The 18,930-nt window shown below is 41.7% G+C and overlaps 1 protein-coding gene across 1 annotated transcript in view; it reads left to right on the top strand.

The window, feature by feature from the left end:
* The window catches only part of LOC117070258 (cytosolic carboxypeptidase 4-like), a 167,934-nt gene that overhangs the window by 55,107 nt on the left and 93,897 nt on the right, over positions 1-18,930 (top strand). The window contains exons 2-3 of the mRNA XM_033189112.1: positions 7,466-7,529; positions 9,159-9,305. Of these exons, the coding sequence (XP_033045003.1) occupies positions 7,466-7,529; positions 9,159-9,305 (211 nt within the window). The remainder of the gene's footprint in view (positions 1-7,465; positions 7,530-9,158; positions 9,306-18,930) is intronic.

The following is an 18,930-nucleotide window of genomic DNA, read 5'->3' as shown; positions in this document are numbered from 1 at the left end:
GTGAAGACAGAGCTGCTGGTCACTATTTTTGGTGTTATATAACCATTTTTAGTAACTGAAGTTTGTGATTAGTGCTCCCTTCAGTCATTCATTACCAACTTCAAATTTAATAATGTCTTTTATTTAACCAATGGACCATCTCTAGTGAGTGTTCAAACTGCATGACTGGAAGAACAAATTTATTTTTGGCAATATGGTTTTCTTGGGCTATGAGCTGTATCCTGTGCTCTCGGCTCATGAGTTTGGAAAAGGTTCTGTCTTACTCTTTAGAGGCTAAGAAATAGAATGTTATGGGCTTGTTCTTTCAATCTGGCAGGGCATAAGCACTCTATTTCTGTGAGATCAGGGGCACTACTCTAAATGCGATGGGATGGACTATCTTTTTCACCAGTCTAGTAAAATTGGGTCTAGACTCATGGAGAAAATTGAGAGGGGGATTACAGGATCCTTTTTTCCCCTCCACTTTAAGACTATGACAGATCAAAGGTCCTTTTTTTTTTTTTTTTAGATGATGTCTCACTCTGTTGCCCAGGCTAAAGTGCAGTGGTGTGATCTCAGCTCACTGCAACCTCTGCCACCCAGGTTCAAACGATTCTCCTGAGTAGCTAGGATTACAGGCACGTGCCACTACGCCTTGCTAATTTTTTGTATTCTTAGTAGAGACGGGGTTTCACCATGTTGGCCAGGATGGTCTCGATCTCCTGATGTCATGATCTGCCTGCCTCAGCCTCCCAAAGTGCTGGGATTACAGGTGTGAGCCACTGTGCCAGCCAGTGGTGCCTATTTTTTAACACTGTGTTTGACTGCCATGTTTCGAATATGATTTGTTTGCCCCCACCAAGTCACATGTTGAGATCTGAACCCCGATGTTGGAGTTGGGGCCCGATGGGGCCCTGGGGCCTTGCACAGAGTAGGCATTCAGGAAACCATGGAATGAGAGGTGTTTGGATCATAGGGGCAGATCTCCCATGAATGGCCGAGTGCCATTGTCGCAGGAGTGAGTGAGTTCTCACTCTTGGTTCCCACATGAACCGGTTGTTGAAAAGGCCTGGCACTTCCCTTCCTTCTCTCACTTCCTCGCTTACCCTGTGATTTGCACATGCAGACTTCTCTTGCCTTGCACCATGAGCGGAAGTAGACTGACACTTTCACCAAAAGCAGATGCCGGGGCTGTGCTTCTTGTACAGCCTGCAGAATATGAGATAAATACACTTCTTTTCTTTATAAATTACCCAATCTCAAGCTTGAAAAAATAACAACGCAAAGACATACTAAAACACTGACACATAGTTGGCACTCTATATTTGCTTGCTCAGTTGCTAGATTGACAGAAAAATTGAGCTGTGCACCTTGTAAACTTCTGTAACAATGTTCTCACTGGGATGGACTTTACATCCTGGCATCGAGAACAGAATGGCAAGACTCTGTCAGATTGCATATTAAGTTTGAATCCCATCTCATATCATTCCATAGTTTCCTGAATGCCTACTGTGTGGAACACCCCACGCTAGGATCAGGGGAGAACAAGAGGAATGAGTCAAAAATCTTGCTCTAGAGGAGCTCACAGTCTAAAGTGACTGTGGGAGATGGAAAGTGGCTAAAAATTCTTTTCTACTTCTCTAGTTGAGGGGTAGAGTCTAACTCCCCTCCCCTTGAATTTGGACTAGCATCCAGATTGATTTGATTAATCAGTAGAATGTGGCAGAAGTGACGTTTGACCTTCTGAGGCTAAGACAAAAGAAGCCTTGTAACTTTCACCCAGTTCTTGTAGAATACTTGATCTAGGGGAAGCCAGCTGCCGTGGAAGAGGTCCAAGTACCTTAAGACTATTATGCTGAAAAAGGCATACGTGGGCAATCTGGTCAATTGTCCAAGTGTGCCCAGTCTTCTAGCTATACCTGTCAAGGCGCCAGACACGATTGAAACCATCACAGACCCTCCAGTCTAGTGCATCTGCCAGTTGAGTGGCACTCAGTGACCTCAGTTAATACCATGGGAAGCAGAAGAATCTCCCAGCCAAGTTCTAGCCAAATTTACCTACCTACAAAACCCACAGCTAGAATTAAAATGCTACTGTTCTAAGGCACTAAGTTTTGTAGTTTGTTACAAACTACAAACTACCCTTTGTAGTTTGTTACCCCCAAAATAGACAATGAGAACAGAGATGTAAGAAAATAACCAGGATCAAGTAAGAATTTTAATAAAAGGTATGTACAAAGCCTTATCGGACAATGAATTAGAACAAATAATTGTGTTCTTGGAGAGGCCAGGCTGCCACAGCGCCCCACTTGGTGGGGCACCAATCACATTGTAGTCTTTGTGAACAGCAGCCCTGGAGTTGTGCAGAGCCCAACATGAGCAGACATATGTGGCAATTGTGTGTAATGGGGGCTGGGAAGATAGGTTATCTGGGAAAACCATATAGAAAAGGAGCTGGAGCTGAGAATTAACATATGCTACAATGAGTGGGGAGAAATGACACTTAAGCCTGCGTCAGCCTGAGCCCAGACTTGAGAGCAGAGGTACCCGTGATGCTCTTGGTGCGTAATAACTGGTTCTGTATCGTTGGCATGGAGTGTTGGGGTAGGAGGAGTGGCTGCAGCTGAGCCTCCAGAGGCAGAGTGACGTAAAGGGCGTCATTTTCATACCCTGATAAGGAGTTGGGAGCAGGAAGGCAATAGGGATACATAGAAGATTTTAAAGCAGGGAGTGACACATTCAAAACACTGTTTGAGAAAATTGCAGTTCAAAACCCCACAGACCACGTAAAACACTGTTCTTCCAACTCCCTGCGTCTCCCTGAAAGCTTGGTAGATACATTTTTTTTTTTTAATAGAAATGTCTTCAACAACAGGGGATTACTCAATGTTTCATTTCAAAGGATCACTAAAGGAAAATCAAGGCACATCACATCCTGCCTTCTTTAACTGCTCATTTATTATTACTGTGGGTGAGATAACGGCTTTGTGTTATTCTTCTAAATAGTGTAAAGTATTTATTGGTAAATGTAGCAGTATATAAATTAATGCCAATTGAGATTATTTTTCTCCACTGATCACCATAATTTTTACTTAAAGTGAAACCATTTGTACTGCTCCATTCTGGTTCAGCGCTGAGTGAGGGCATTATGAACTGAATATCTATAGGACGACACTGTCTCTTAGTTTCCATGGGACGGCAAGATTCTCTTGGTGAACTGTCTCTCTGGTTTATTTGTGAAATCAATTTCTTTCCTATCTTTTAAGACCACAGTACTTGGGAAGAGAGCACGTGGAGGTGCAAAATTTTCTTTTCTCTGTCACATCTGAATTTACTGAGTGACTTTTATAAGTGAAGATATTCATTATTTCACTTATCTGAAAGTCCACAGGTGGGGGGGTCCATAGAGTTGATCTGGTGGCTTACCAGTCACTGAGGACCCAAAATTGTGTCTTTATATGACAATGTCCAAACACAGGAAACATTTTTGTGTTTTGTGTTAAATTATTTTTTAACTTCTGGAGAAAATCTTTTTCCAAAATCCTGCAGATGTCCTCTCAGGTTTTCTATTGCTGATCTGGGTTCATATTCTCCTCTAAACCAACCACATGAAAGAGAAAAAGCTTAGAGGAGATGAGCCATGGCCCATTCCCTGGGCAGGGGAGAGAGACCCACATCCTCCATCAGCACTCAACCATCCTACATTTGAAGCAAATGGGGTTTTCTCGGAGGCAACTCCAGAGGAATGGCTGATGTGTGTGTGGCATACGATGTTGGCCACAGGTCAAACCAATTTAAGGATGTTGATTTAATATATACCATATGCCAAGTCCTATATCCGTGCTGGCAGATACAACAGAACCATAGAAGACAACGCTTGTTCTCAGGGAGTATCAGTGGGCATTGTAATAAAGCAGGCCATTCCTTAGCTTGACGAATTAATTTAATAAAATATAGGGATTATCTATTATACCTTGTGAGGTGGGAATAGAGAGATGAATAAGACCTAGTTCTTGCCTACAAATAATGTGCAATTTTCTTCACTGTCTGCTTTATTCAATCTGGTCATACGGCAGATGGATTCATCCCCCAGCCTCCCATGCCCTGTCATGCTGTCCTCGGAACACACAGGGCTACATCATAGCGGGAACACTCTTTTCTCCCCTTTCAACTTGGTTTCTCAAGAGTCTCCCATCCAAGTACTAACCAGACCTACCCTGTTTAGCTTCTGAGAGGTTTCTCAAGAGTCATCACTCATGGATCTGGCTGGGTTCAATGTTCCTTTCTAGGATTCTCTCTACTTCTCCCAGTTTACCTTTGTCACAGCCCTTGCTGTCTTGGGTACTGTCTGCCAGCTGTTCATTTCAGCCAGCCTGGAGCCCCATGAAGGAAGGTTGTGCCGTCATCCATTTTTATCCTCAGTACCTAGCTTGGTGGCTGGAATATAGATGATTCCCAATGAATGTTTGTAAGATGAATGCATGAATTATTGAATGAAAATAAATTATATCTGGATCTTTTATTCCCCTTTAATCAGTTTTTACCTTATTAGTTTTCCTCTTTCCCTTTTCTCCTTCCTCTTTTTCTTATCTCTCCATTTTCTCTCTTATTTTCCTTTTCCTTGCTCACGATTTATAATCAGCTAATGACTTTGGCATTTTAAAAGTTACCCAACATTTGCACAGCCTTTCCAAAGGCTTTTATGCCTCTCCTCTTCACAGAAAGATGAGGTATGCTAGAGGTCTATCCAGAAATGTCAGGAAGTCAGTTCCAGAGACTTCATTTTCTTCTGTGAGCCATCTTTGGGTTCACTTTCAAAGGGCTAGAGTCCTGAAAATTCTCCCAAATAATGGATCAATTTCTGGACTGCTCCTGCATTCTTATTTCTAGTTTTTCATAGACTACGGAGGGAGAGGCACCCACATTGGTACACGTATATATCACAGTTGTCAGAGGATGATGTGGACTTGGGGATTCAGAGAATGATATCGTCTGTTAACCTTCAGTGCAGATGTGATGAGAGGCATTAGCAAAGCATATGCCAAGATTGCCCTTGTTAGCCCAAAGCTCCCAGTGGAGAAGACATTAGAGTAAACCCAGGTCTTTCTCCTGGGTAAGTGAAGACATCAAGTATCTTGGGATTCCCTCTCGGAATAGGAGTTAGACAGTTAAATTTTGATATCTTGTTCATCAAGTAATTTACAAATCAAAATTAATTGAAAAAATAAATTGATTTTTTTTTTTTAAAAAAAAACAGAGTGTTCTTGAGTTTAATTGGGGCATACCTGGGTGAGAGGGCCTGGCACCTAGAAGAAGGTGTTGGGTGTCTTGGTGGTGAAGCATGGCTTGCCTTGACAGCACAGGACCCAGTGGGGCAGCGGGAACTTGTTCTTGGAGTTGTGGAACTGCTTGATTGTAGGCTGGTGGCACTTGCTGGGGACACTCTCCTCCAGCTTCACAAGCTAGATGGAGTGGGTGGGGTATGGTGTGGGGAGCCCATGTCTGGGTAGCACTGGGTGACAGTGCCCGTGGTGGTCAGGTCTTGGTATTCCCCGTGCATGTTGCGGCTGCCCCTCCGGGAGTGATAGCACAGTCAGATGCCAAATTCTTCACCCTCGGGGGGGCTTCTCAAATACCTGCACATAGGTGTTAACCAATTAGTTGATTTTTTAAATTAATTAATTTTGATTTGTAAAAATATTTATCTTGATTACTGTGGGTTTTTAAAATTTTTTTTAAAATTTTTTATGCTCTCTTAAATTTTGTGCTGAAGCAAGTGGCCCTGGCTGGAGTTTTGAAGTCTGATTTTAACCCTTTAGGACCCTGGGGGGTCTTAAAGCTGGGACTGAAGAAAGTGTAGGCATCATCTGCCTTTGGGGATGTTGTTGGACTTCCTGGCCTCCTTGTAGTTCTTTTTGGTTCGGTTTGGTTCCATTCAACAAATATTTGCACACCTTTTATGGAAGATCCTTGTGCCAGGTGCTGGAAAGAGATATACACAAAACTTGATTTCTTCTTTAAATATCTTCATACCTAGTGGAGGTGGAGTGGGAAGCAAGATTATACCATGATACCAACACCATGTTGTAAGTGCAATGTCAGAGCTGAGCCCAGTGTGATATGGAGACAGAAGGGACTCCAGACCCAGCTTGAGGGTTGGATGGGGATCTTGTGGAGCCGGAGTGCACTTGAAGGGTGAGCTGGCATTGACCAGGCTGAGAGGTAAGGAAAAGTGCTGCAGGAAGAGGGAAGAGTGTGATCAAAGCTACAGAGGCATGAAATAGCATGGTTTGATCAGGAAACTCCAAGAGGTTCTGTGTTGCTAAAGCATATATTTCAGGCAGGGGTGTTGTAATGAATAATGAAGCTGAAGACATAAGAAGGACAAGATCATAAAGAGCTTTGGAAATTCTATTAATGAGCTATGACTTTATCCTATATGTGATGGGGAATTATTGAGGCCTTTGAAGCAGAAGAGAAGCATGAGTCTTATAAATGGGAAGATTAAGGCTTTGCCTTAAATAAAATACCCTCTCCTCCAAATATCTTACAGTGCAAAGAGCACTGGCCTGATTTTGGGAGCCTGGACTGAGTGGTACTTCTGGCTTTGTGCATGTATTACCTCAGGAGACTCAGCAAATCCACACTGTCTCTGAATTCAGGGTTCTTTTCTGTATAACAGAGGATAGATTGTCAAGTATTGTAGAGATTCCTTAGAGTATTTTCGTAATAGGATTTGGCACCACCCTGGGATTCTGTTGAGAAAAGGAGGAGTTCATTCTTGTCAGTCAGGGAAGTCTTTTCATCAGAACATTTTCGTGGATTTCTGTCTCTTTCCTCTGTGCTGTATTTAAAAATAAGCTGGCCAGGTGCAGTGGCTCATGCCTGTAATCCCTTTGGGAGGCCGAGTCAGGTGGATAACGAGGTTAGGAGATGGAGACCATCCTGGCTAACATGGTGGAAACTCGTCTCTACTAAAAACACAAAAAACTAGCCAGGTGTGGTGGCACATGCCTGTAGCCCCAGTTACTTGGGAGGTTGAGGCAGGAGAACCACTTGAACCCCGGAGGCGGAGGTTGCAGTGAGTGGAGATCACACCACTGCACCCCTGCCTGGGCAATAGAATAAGACTTTGTCTCAAATAAAAATAAGCCAAGTCTACTGAAATAACAGATCTGTGCTCCCCTGGCCCACAAAGCCCCTTTTACTTCCTTGTTTTCTGTGTAAATCATTATTGCTTATTCTTTTGTTCGTCTTGCTGATGTTACTACAAGATAGGTCTGCAAAGAGGGGTTCCAAAGACTAAATATGGAGGGAGGCACAGCCCCTGGTTCCCTTACCAAGTGAGTCCCCTTGTCTGTCCTTTTGCTGCAGTAAGTCTTTCTCTATGGCAGGAAGTAGAGCTCTACCATTCCATGTGCATCCCTGATCATCCAGCTCCTTCCTCTTGCATCCTTAAATATGGCTGCCTGTGTTCTCATTGCAGAGCTCCTCCGACAAGAAGTCCATCCTGACCATCCTCAAGGTCCTTGGAGATCTGCTTTCTGTTGGTGAGTAGGCCATGTCCTCATGCCTTCATATGGTGGATGTGGAACCTGCTGGCTGTGATCTCTCCCAGGCACCTCTGTGACCTGGGGTTTTGCTCTTGCTTCAATTTTCTGTGAGAGGCAGCATCACTAGCCCATCTTTTTTCTGTAAGGTTAATAAGACCCAAGTAACCTGGACTGATTGTACTTGCACTCCTCAGTCTTCTCACCTAACATTGAGGGTGAAATTAGATTTAGTAGTAACCCTCCATGGTTCTACCCCTCTTCTCGCTCTGCTCACTTCCATTGTGACCTATTTAAGAGAGCTGAGTATCAGAAGCTACCTTGGCTATTTCAAGTAGGGGCAGGAATATCAGGCAGGAGCTGAACTTGGAAGCATGTAAGCATCACGTTTTCAGAGATAAGATAACAGAGTCGACTACATTGGAATCAACAGGATTAACTGGAGCATGCTTCTATTCGCTCAAGTTCTTACTGAGATTTTTGAACATTCTAACACTCACTCAATTTGCATTTTTATGTATGCTGGCCACATTACTTTAGAAAGAAATATTAACACCAAATAAGCAATATCAGAAATAAATGACTCTCCAGACCCATAGATCCTCAGGATTATGGTTTCAAGAAGAAGGGGCCCATCATATTGGGGTCTTACCATGGTTTGTGTTGTGCTCCACTGGCAGGATGGCTTATGTTTAGTCTTTTGTGTGTGGCCTGTGTAAGTGAAGTCACTTGTTTTCTGGGATAGTGCTGTCTTACATTTGTCCAGAGGTGTCTGAAACTCTTAAGATGAAACCTTGAAGTTCTCCCTCTGATAAGGTGGTGATTACTGTGCCTCTTGCAGAGAATGCTACTTTTCATTAGGATAAAAAATCAGGTGGTCTTCTTTGATAACGCACTACCCTGTTGGCCACCTTGGTTAGGTCAACTTTGGTCTGTGCATAGAGAGAATCAACCAAGGCCAAGCTGAAATGAAATCGTTGCTTTTGAGTTTGTCCTTGGGCAAGGTGGAGGAGATCCCACTTCAAAATTGTACTTAGGTAGAAAGACCAATAGTTCATCAAAGCTCTAGACTCTCTTCAAAATTCCCTAGATAGGATGATTGGATGTTTCTTTCTCAAGGGACTACTCCAGTGGTTTCTGTAATTTTCTCCCATCAGTTTCTGAAGGCCAGCATCAGAAAATCATTATGCCATCAATACAATGATTCCAGATTAGGCCATCATCCCAATCCTTGTTACGGAAGATTCAAATGTATAGCAGAGGGATACTGACATTCCCTCTTCTAAGTATATGATTATACAAAAGCCCATATGCATATTTACATACGTGTACACACATACACATACATATACCAAATATTCAACAGATTCTCAGGTAAGCTCTATTTATTACAGCTGTTGCAGCTGAACACAACTAGGTTCTTAAATATTCCACTATTTTCCCATTTCACAACCCTCTTTCCTTAACTGATAGTGCAACTTTAACACAGGTTGCTTCAAGAACTACACAATTTTATGTAGTTGAAACGAACTAATTCTTACTCTGTCTCTAGCTGTCAGGTCTGCCTTCTGCTTCAAGGAAAATAGGGGTTATTACTTGTGGCTCATCTTTCCTCTGGTTTCCCCTCAGGCACAGACCGGAGAATTCACTACATGATCAGCAAGGGTGGCAGTGAGGCTCTTCTGCAGACCCTGGTAGACACAGCGAGGACAGCTTCTCCAGACTATGACATCCTCCTGCCTCTCTTCCGGCTGCTGGCCAAAGTTGGCCTAAGAGGTACTCATACTCCAAGACCTAAAGCTGACTGAAAAGGCACTTCTAGGGTTGTTATCATGAGTGCAATTTGGGAAGCTCTGGTGGAGAAGCACAGGGAGGAAGTGGAAGGGAGGTTCTGGACACCTTGATGGTGATGGCAGGAGCAGCCCCATAGGAGAGGGAATTTTGTTGAATTTGATATCAGCTCATCCAAGGTATGGTGCTCAGGACAGAGCCCAGAACAAACATGGACTACATGGGGCATGGATCATATGGGGGAAAGGAGGGGAGATATTCCAATGCAGTTTTTAATCATTTTAAAAATAAATGGAACATGTCTAAAAGTTGCATCACAAGGTTGTGGAGAAAAAGGAACACTTATACACTGTTGGTGGGAGTATAAGTTAGTTCAACCATAGTGGAAAACAATGTGGTGATTCCTCAAAGACCTAAAGACAGAAATACCATTAGATCTAGCTTTCCTATTACTGGGTATATAACCAAAGGAATATAAATCATTCTATTATAAAAACATCCGCATGCATTTGGTCATTGCAGTACTATTCACAGTTACAAGAACATGGATTCAACCTAAATGCCCATCAATAATAGACTGGATAAAGAAAATATGGTACATATACACTGTGGAATACTATATAGCCATAAAAAGAATGAGATCATGTCCCTGCAAAGGTGGAGCTGGAGGCCATTATCCTTAGCAAATTAAAGCAGAAACAGAAAACCAAGTACTTCATGTTGTCACTTATAAGTGGAAGCTAAATGATGAGAGCACATGGACACAGAGAGGAACAACACACACTGGGGCCTGTCTGAAGATCAGGAGGGTAAGAGGAGGGAGAGGATTAGAAAAAATAACTAATGAGTACTACCATTATCCTTAGCAAATTAAAGCAGAAACAGAAAACCAAGTACTTCATGTTGTCACTTATAAGTGGAAGCTAAATGATGAGAGCACATGGACACAGAGAGGAACAACACACACTGGGGCCTGTCTGAAGATCAGGAGGGTAAGAGGAGGGAGAGGATTAGAAAAAATAACTAATGAGTACTAGGCTTAATACCTGGGTGCTGAAATAATCTGTACAACAAACCCCCATGGCACAAGTTTACCTATATAACAAACCTGCACATTTACCCTTGAACTTAAAAGTTAAAAAAAGAAAGTCTATTACGTAAGTGTACTAGTTTCCTGGAGATGCCATAACGAATTGCCACAAACTGATTAGCTTAACATAACAGAAGGCTGTTAGGAGATCAGAAGTCCAAAATCAAGGTGTTGGCAGGGTTGGTTCCTTCTGGAGGCTCTGAGGGAGAATCGGTTCCATGCCTCTCTCCTCTGAGGGTTGCCAGAAATCCTTGGTGTTTCTTGGACTGTAAATGCGTCACTCCAATCTCTGCCTCCAACTTCACATGGTGTTCTCCTCTGTATCATTTCCTCTTTGTGTAAGGACATCAGTCATAGGATTTAGGGCCCACTCTAATTTGTAATAAAATCTGCAAAGACTCTATTTCCCAGAAGAATAACATTCTGAGCTTCTGGGTGGACATGAATTTCTGGGGGCCACTATTCAACCCACTACAAGTCACACAGAAGCAGAACATTCCTAGTTGAAGGGAAGATGGAGGAAGGACCTAGCGTTCTTTCCATTTAGGCTCCATAGTCATTTCTGTTTCATCAAGGAAAATCCTGAAACATTTCCCAAAAACTCTAGAAGTTCTTGGAGCACAGTTTAAAAGCACAGGCACTCAGGACTCACACAAACATTGCAAACGAGTGGCAAGTGTTAAGTTCTAATTGCGTGCTGAGTCTTATATCGGTCACAGCTGAGAAGCTCAGATCCTCTGAAAGGTGGACCTTTGATGTCCCATGCTATCAGTGACAGCCAAGGGCCAGGGGTTCTGGAGCACTCTTCATTTAAATATTTGGATCTCCACTCTAAGTCTATTCAACATTCTGCTGATGATGGAGAACTAGGCTTTTGCCAACACCTGCATGAGCATGTCCCAGAAAAAATCAATACAATTCATTCGGTGAATATTCAACAGATATTTACTGGATGTCTCCTAGGGCGAGGTGCTCCAGGCACTAGGAACACCATGATGACCAAGGCAGTTAAGGACCTGCTCTCATGGAACTTATGTTCAAGGGGAGAAGGCCAGCAAATCAACAAATAACTTGGAGATAACAGACTATGATAAGTGCTGTAAGAGGAAGAAAGAGTGATGTTACACTACCCTGGTGTGGTCAGGAGAGGTGACATTGGAGCTAAAACTTCAAGAATGAGAAGAAGTCAGTAAAGCAAAGAGTGGGCCAGGTGGACTCCAGGAAAGGACCACAGAGACTTGATATATACCATAAACGGTATAAGCTGGGGAGTCACACCCGGGTTTCAGGCCTGGCCCTGACACTTATTAGCTATGTGACCTTGGACAAAGTACTTAAACTTTCTGAGCATTGTGCCCTTATGTATAAAATAGAGCTATCTGTACCGTTGACCCTCCATTTCTGTGGGTTCTGCACCCATGGATTCAATTAACATTGGATTGAAAATATTTTTAAAAATTGTATCTGTACTAAACATGTACAAAGTTTTTTCTTGTCATTATTCCCTAAACAATACAGTATAACAACTATCTACATACCATTTACATTAGATTAAGTATTATAGTAATCTAGAGATGATGTAAGGTCTGAGGATGTGTGTAGGTTATATGCAAATACTACACCATTTTATATCAGGGACTTGAGCATCTGTGGATTTTGATATCTGTGGGAATCCTGGAACCAATCCCACGTGGGTACTGAGGGATGACTCTACTTAATTCTAGGGTGCTGTGAGGATTAAACAAGGTATTGTATGTCACATGCTTATCATGTGGTTCAGGGCTCTGGCAAACTAGGGTCATATGGATTTTATAGGAGAAAGAGAGACATGAGAGATACACCAGGCCAGTGATTTCCAAGTTATTCACCTTGATATTACTATTGTAGTGATTACATCACCACAGTTTCTGCCATCAAGGGGTTATAGTCCTTGACATTGACATTCAGGTTGCCGTGGGCTGACCTGAACAGAACAGAAATGAGGTTGGCTGCTCATGAAGGAATGGGATAGATATATCTCTTTTCTGATGAAGGGAATGGCTTATGTAGGTTCAATTACAACCTCTTTGCTGTTGTCCTTTGGTCCAGAGGTACATATCAGTAAACCGGGTTTAGGATTTTATTTCTGTTTTATTCATTTCTACCTGCAATAAATCTGATAGTGATGTATTCTTGCAAAAACAAACATGATGATTTAGACATCATCCATTGACTGGTATCATAGTGGGGACAAGGAACATAAAATAAGTGTTTCTTTTTCTATGCTTATTTTCTAATTATTAAAATAATGAGGACTTATTTGTAACACTAGGTGTCAGTTTATTTGGAGCAGTAATTTAGAAATATTAGAGAGGAAATGGGGGGCGTTCCAAGATGGCCGAATAGGAACAGCTCCAGATGGCCCAATAGGAACAGCTCCAGTCTGCAACTCCTGGCATGATCCATGCCGAAGATGGGTGATTACCTCATTTCTAACTGAGGTACATTGTTCATCTCATTGGGACTGGTTGGACAGTGGGTGCAGCCCACAGAGGGCAAGGTGAAGCAGGGCGGGGCGTCGCCTCACCTGAGAAGCACAAGGTGTTGGGGGATTTCTCTTTCCTAGGCGAGGGAAGCCCTGACAGACTACCTGGAAAAATGGGGCACTCCCACTTAAATACTGCACTTTTTCCAAGGTCTTAGCAACTTGCAGACAAGGTGATTCTCTCCTGTGCCTGACTTGGCAGGTCCCACGCCCACAGAGGCTTGCTCACTGCTAGCACAGCAGTATGAGATCAATCTGCGAGGCAGCCGCCTGGTTGGGGGAGGGGCGTCCGCCATTGCTGAGGCTTGAGTAGGTAAACAAAGCTGGGAAGCTTGAACTAGACAGAACCCACCACAGCTCAACAAGGCCTACTGCCTCTAGACTCCACTTCTGTGGGCAGGGCATAGCTGAACAAAAGGCAGCAGCAAATTTCTACAGACTTAAACATCCCTGTCTGACAGCTCTGAAGAGAGCAGCGGTTCTCCCAGCATGGCGTTTGAGCTCTAAGAATGGACAGACTGCCTCCTCAAATGGGTCCCTGACCCTCATGTAGCCTAACTGGGAGACACCTCCCAGTAGGATCCAACAGACACCTCATATAGGCAGCTGTCCCTCTGGGATGAAGCTTCCAGAGGAATGATCAGGCAGCAATATTTGCTGTTCTGCAATATTTGTTGTTCTGCAGCCTCCTCTGGTGATACCCAGCAAACAGGGTCTGGAGTGGAACTCCAGCAAACTCCAACAGACATGCAGTTGAGGGACCTGACTATTAGAATAAAAACTAACAAACAGAAAGGAATAGCATCAACATCAACAAAAAGATAATCTACACCAAAACCCCATCTGTAGATCACCAGCATCAAAGATCAAAGGTAGATAAAACCACAAAGATGGGGAGAAACCAGAGTAGAAAAGCTGAAAATTCTAAAAATCAGAGTGTCTCTTCTCCAAAGGATCACAGCTCCTCACCAGCAATGGAACAAAGCTGGATGGAGAATAACTTTGATGAGTAGGCTTCAGATGGTTGGTAATAACAAACTTCTCTGAGCTAAAGGAGAATATTTGAACCCATCGCAAAGAAGCTAAAAAACCTTAAAAAAAGATTAGATGAATAGCTAACTAGAATAAACAGTGTAGAGAAGACCTTAAATGACCTCATGGAGCTGAAAACCATGGCACAAGAACTTCGTGATGCATGCACAAGCTTCAATAGCCAATTCGATTAAGTGGAAGAAAGGGTATCAGTGATTGAAGATCAAATTAATGAAATAAAGTGAGAAGACAAGGTTAGAGAAAAAAAGAATAAAAAGAAATGAACAAAGCCTCCAAGAAATATGGTACTATGTGAAAAGTCCAAATCTACATTTGATTGGTGTACTTAAAAGTGATGGGGAGAATGGAACCAAGTTGGAAAACACTCTGCAGGATATTATACAGGAGAACTTCCCCAGTCTAGCAAGGCAGGCCAACATTCAACTTCAGGAAATACAGAGAACACCACAAAGATACTCCTCAAGAACAGCAACCCCAAGATACATAATTGTCAGATTCACAAAGGTTGAAATGAAGGAAACAGTGTTAAGAGCAGCCAGAGAGAAAGGTCGAGTTATCCACAAAGGCAAGCCCATCAGACTAAGAGCAGATCTCTCGGTAGAAACCCTACAAGCCAGAAGAGAGTGGAGGCCTATATTCAGCATTCTTAAAGCAAAAAATTTTCAATCCAGAATTTCACATCCAGCTAAACTAAGCTTCATAAGTGAAGGAGAAATAAAATCCTTTACAGACAAGCAAATGCTGAGAGATTTTGTCACCACCAGGCCTGCCTTACAAGAGCTCCTGAAGGAAGCACTAAACATGGAAAGGAACAACTGGTACTAGCCACTGCAAAAAAATGCCAAATTGTAAAGACCATCAATGCTATGAAGAAACTGCATCGATTAATGGGCAAAATAACCAGCGAACATCATAATGACAGGATCAAATTTACATATAACAATATTAACCTTAAATGTAAATGGGCTAAATGCCCCAATTAAAAGACAGACTGGCAAATTGGATAAAGAGTCAAGACCCGTCAGTGTGCTGTATTCAGGAGACCTATCTTATGTGCAAAGATGCACATAGGCTCAAAATAAAGGGATGGAGGAAGATCTACCAAGCAAATGGAAAGCGGAAAAAAAAAAAAAAAAAAAAAAGTCAGGGGTTGCAGTCCTAATCTCTGATAAAACAGACTTTAAACCAGAGATAAAGCAGGCCATTGCATAATGGTAAAGGGATCAATTCAACAAGAGCTAACTATCCAAATATATACGCACCCAATACAGGAGTAACCAGATTCATAAAGCAAGTCCTTAGAGACCTACAAAGAGACTTAGACTCCCACACAATAATAATGGGAGACTTTAACACCCCACTGTCAACATTAGACAGATCAACGAAACAGAAGGTTAACAGAGATATCTAGGACCTGAACTCAGCTTTGCACCAAGCAGACCTAATAGACGTCTACAGAACTCTCCACCCCAAATCAACAGAATATACATTCTTCTCAGCACCACATCACACTTATTCCCAAATTGACCACATAATTGGAAGTAAAGCACTCCTCAGCAAATGTAAAAGAACAGAAATCACAACAAACTGTCTCTCAGACCACAGTGCAATCAAATTAGAACTCAGGATTAAGAAACTCACTCAAAACTGCACAACTACATGGAAAGTGAACAACCTGCTCCTGAATGACTATTGGGTACATAACGAAATGAAGGCAGAAATAAAGATGTTCTTTGAAACCAATGAGAACAAAGACACAATGAACCAGAATCTCTGGGACACATTTAAAGCAGTGTGTAGAGGGAAACTTACAGCACTAAATGCCCACAAGAGAAAGCAGGAAAGAAACACCCTAACATCACAATGAAAAGAACTAGAGAAGCAAGAGCAAATAAATTCAAAAGCTAGCAGAAAGCAAGAAATAACTAAGACCAGAGCAGAACTGAAAGAGATAGAGACACAAAAATCCCTTCAAAAAATCAGTGAATCCAGGAGCTAGTTTTCTGAAAAGATCAACAAAATTGATAGACCACTAGCAAGGCTAATAAGAAAAGAGAGAAGAATTAAATAGATGCAATAATAAATGATAAAGGGGATATCACCACCGATCCCACAGAAATACAAACTACCATCAGAGAATACTATAAACTCCTCTATGCAAATATATGAGAAAATCTAGAAGAAATGGATAAATTCCTGGACACATACACCCTCCCAAGACTAAACCAGGAAGAAGTTGAATTTCTGAATAGACCAATAACAGGCTCTGAAATTGAGGCAATAATTAATAGGCTACCAACCAAAAAAAGTCCAGGACCAGATGGATTCACAGCCGAATTCTACCAGAGGTATAAAGAGGAGCTAGTACCATTCCTTCTGAAAATATTCCAATGAATAGAAAAAGAGAGAATCCTCCCTAACTCATTTTATCAGGCCAAAATCATCCTGATACCAAAGCCTGGCACAACAAAAAGAATTTTAGACCAATATCCCTTATGAACATCGATGTGAAAATCCTCAATGAAATACTGGCAAACCAAATCCAGGAGCACATCAAAAAGCTTATCCACCATGATCAAATAGGCTTCATCCCTGGGATGCAAGTCTGGTTCAACATACACAAATCAAAAAATGTAATCCATCACATAAACAGAACCAATGACAAAAACCACATGATTATCTCAATAGTTGCAGAAAAGGCCTTTGACAAAATTCAACAGTGCTTCATGCTAAAAACTCTCAATAAACTAGGTACTGATGGAACTTATCTCAAAATAATCAGAGCTATTTATAACAAACCCACAGCCAATATCATACTGAATGGGCAAAAAACTGGAAGCACTCCCTTTGAAAACCGGCACAAGACAAGGATGCCCATGCTCACCACTCCTATGCAACATAGTGTTGGAAGTTCTGGCCAGGGCAATCAGGCAAGAGAAAGAAAGAAAGGGTATTCAATTAGGGAATGAGGAAGTCAAATTGTCCCTGTTTGCAGATGACATGATTTTATATTGAGAAAACCCCATCGTCTCAGCCCAAAATCTCCTTAAGCTGATAAGCAACTTCGGCAAAGTCTCAGGATACAAAATCAACATACAAAAATCACGAGCATTCCTATACACCGTTAAAAGACAAACAGAGAGCCAAATCATGAGTGAACTCCCATTCACAATTGCTACAAAGAGAATAAAATACCTAGGAATCCAACTTACAAGGGATGTGAAGGACCTCTTCAAGGAGAACTACAAACCACTGCTCAAGGAAATAAAAGAGGACACAAACAAATGAAAGAACATTCCATGCTCCTGGATAGGAAGAATCAATATTGTGAAAATGGGCATTCTGCCCAAAGTAATTTATAGATACACTGCCATCCCCATGAAGCTACCAATAACTTTCTTCACAGAATTGGAAAAAACTAAAATTCGTATGGAACCAAAAAAGAGCCTGCATTACCAAGACAATCCCAAGCAAAAAGAACAAAGCTGGAGGCATCAAGCTACCTGACTTCAAACTATATCACAAGTCTACTATAACAAAAACAGCATGGTACTGGTACCAAAACCACACATCTACAATCATCTGATCTTTGACAAACCTGACAAAAACCAGATATGGGGAAAGGACTCCCTATTTAATAAATGGTGCTGGGATAACTGGCTAGCCATATATAGAAAGCTGAAACTGGATCCTTTCCTTATATCTTATACAAAAATTAATTCAAGATGGATTAAAGACTTAAATGTTAGACCTAAAACCATAAAAACCCAAAAAGAAAACCTAGGCAGTACCATTCAGGACATAGGCCTGGGCAATGACTTCATGACTAAAACGCCAAAAGCAATGGCAGCAAAAACCAAAATAGACAAATGAGATCTAATTAAACTAAAGAGCTTCTGCACAGCAAACGAAACTAACATCAGAGTGAACAGGCAACCTACGGAATGGGAGAAAAATTTTGCAATCTACCCATTTGACAAAGGGCTAATCCAGAATCTGCAAAGAACTCAAACAAATTCACAAGAAAAAAACAACCCCATCAAAAAGTGGGCAAAGGATACGAACAGACACTTCTCAAAAGAAGACATTTATGCAGCCAACAGACATACAAATAAATGTTCATCATGACTGGTCATCAGAGAAATGCAAACCAAAACCAAAATGAGATACCATCTCACACCAGTTAGAATGGTGATCATTAAAAAGTCAGGAAATAACAGATGCTGGAGAAGATGTGGAGAAATAGGAATGCTTTTACACTGTTGGTGGGAGTGTAAATTAGTTCAACCATTGTGGAAGACAATGTGGTGATTCCTCAAGGATCTAGAACTAGAATTACCATTTGACCCAGCAACCCCTTTACTGAGTATATACCCAAAGGATTATAAATCATGCTACTACAAAGACACATGCACACGTATGTTTGTTGCAGCACTATTCACAGCAGCAAAGACTTGGAACCAACCCAAATGTCCATCAATGATAGACTGGATTAAGAAAATGTGGCACATATATACCATGGACTAGTATGTAACCATAACAAAGGATGAGTTTGTATCCTTTGCAGGGACATGGATGAAGCTGGAGACCATTATTCTTATCAAATTGTCACAAGGACAGAAAACCAAACACCGCATGTTCTCACTCATAGGTAAGAATTGAACCATGAGATCACTTGGACACAGAGCAGGGAACATCACACACCAGGGCCTGTCAAGGGGTGGAGGACTGGGGGAGGGATAGCATTAGGAGAAATACCTAATGTAAATGACAGGTTGATGGGTACAGCAAACCAACATGGTACACGTATACATACGTAACAAACCTGCACGTTGTGCACATGTACCCTAGAAATTAAAGTATTATAAAAATGAAACAAAGAAATATTAGAGGGGAAAATTTTATTTTCTTAAAAATGTGTTTTGACTTTTTATTATGAAAAC

The sequence above is a fragment of the Trachypithecus francoisi genome, unplaced genomic scaffold, assembly GCF_009764315.1.
Source record: "Trachypithecus francoisi isolate TF-2019V2 unplaced genomic scaffold, Tfra_2.0 Lachesis_group3, whole genome shotgun sequence".
In the NCBI taxonomy this organism is placed as follows: Eukaryota; Metazoa; Chordata; class Mammalia; order Primates; family Cercopithecidae; genus Trachypithecus; species Trachypithecus francoisi.
The sequence above is the reverse complement of the archived record's forward strand: the minus strand, read 5'-3'. Positions and strand labels throughout refer to the sequence as shown.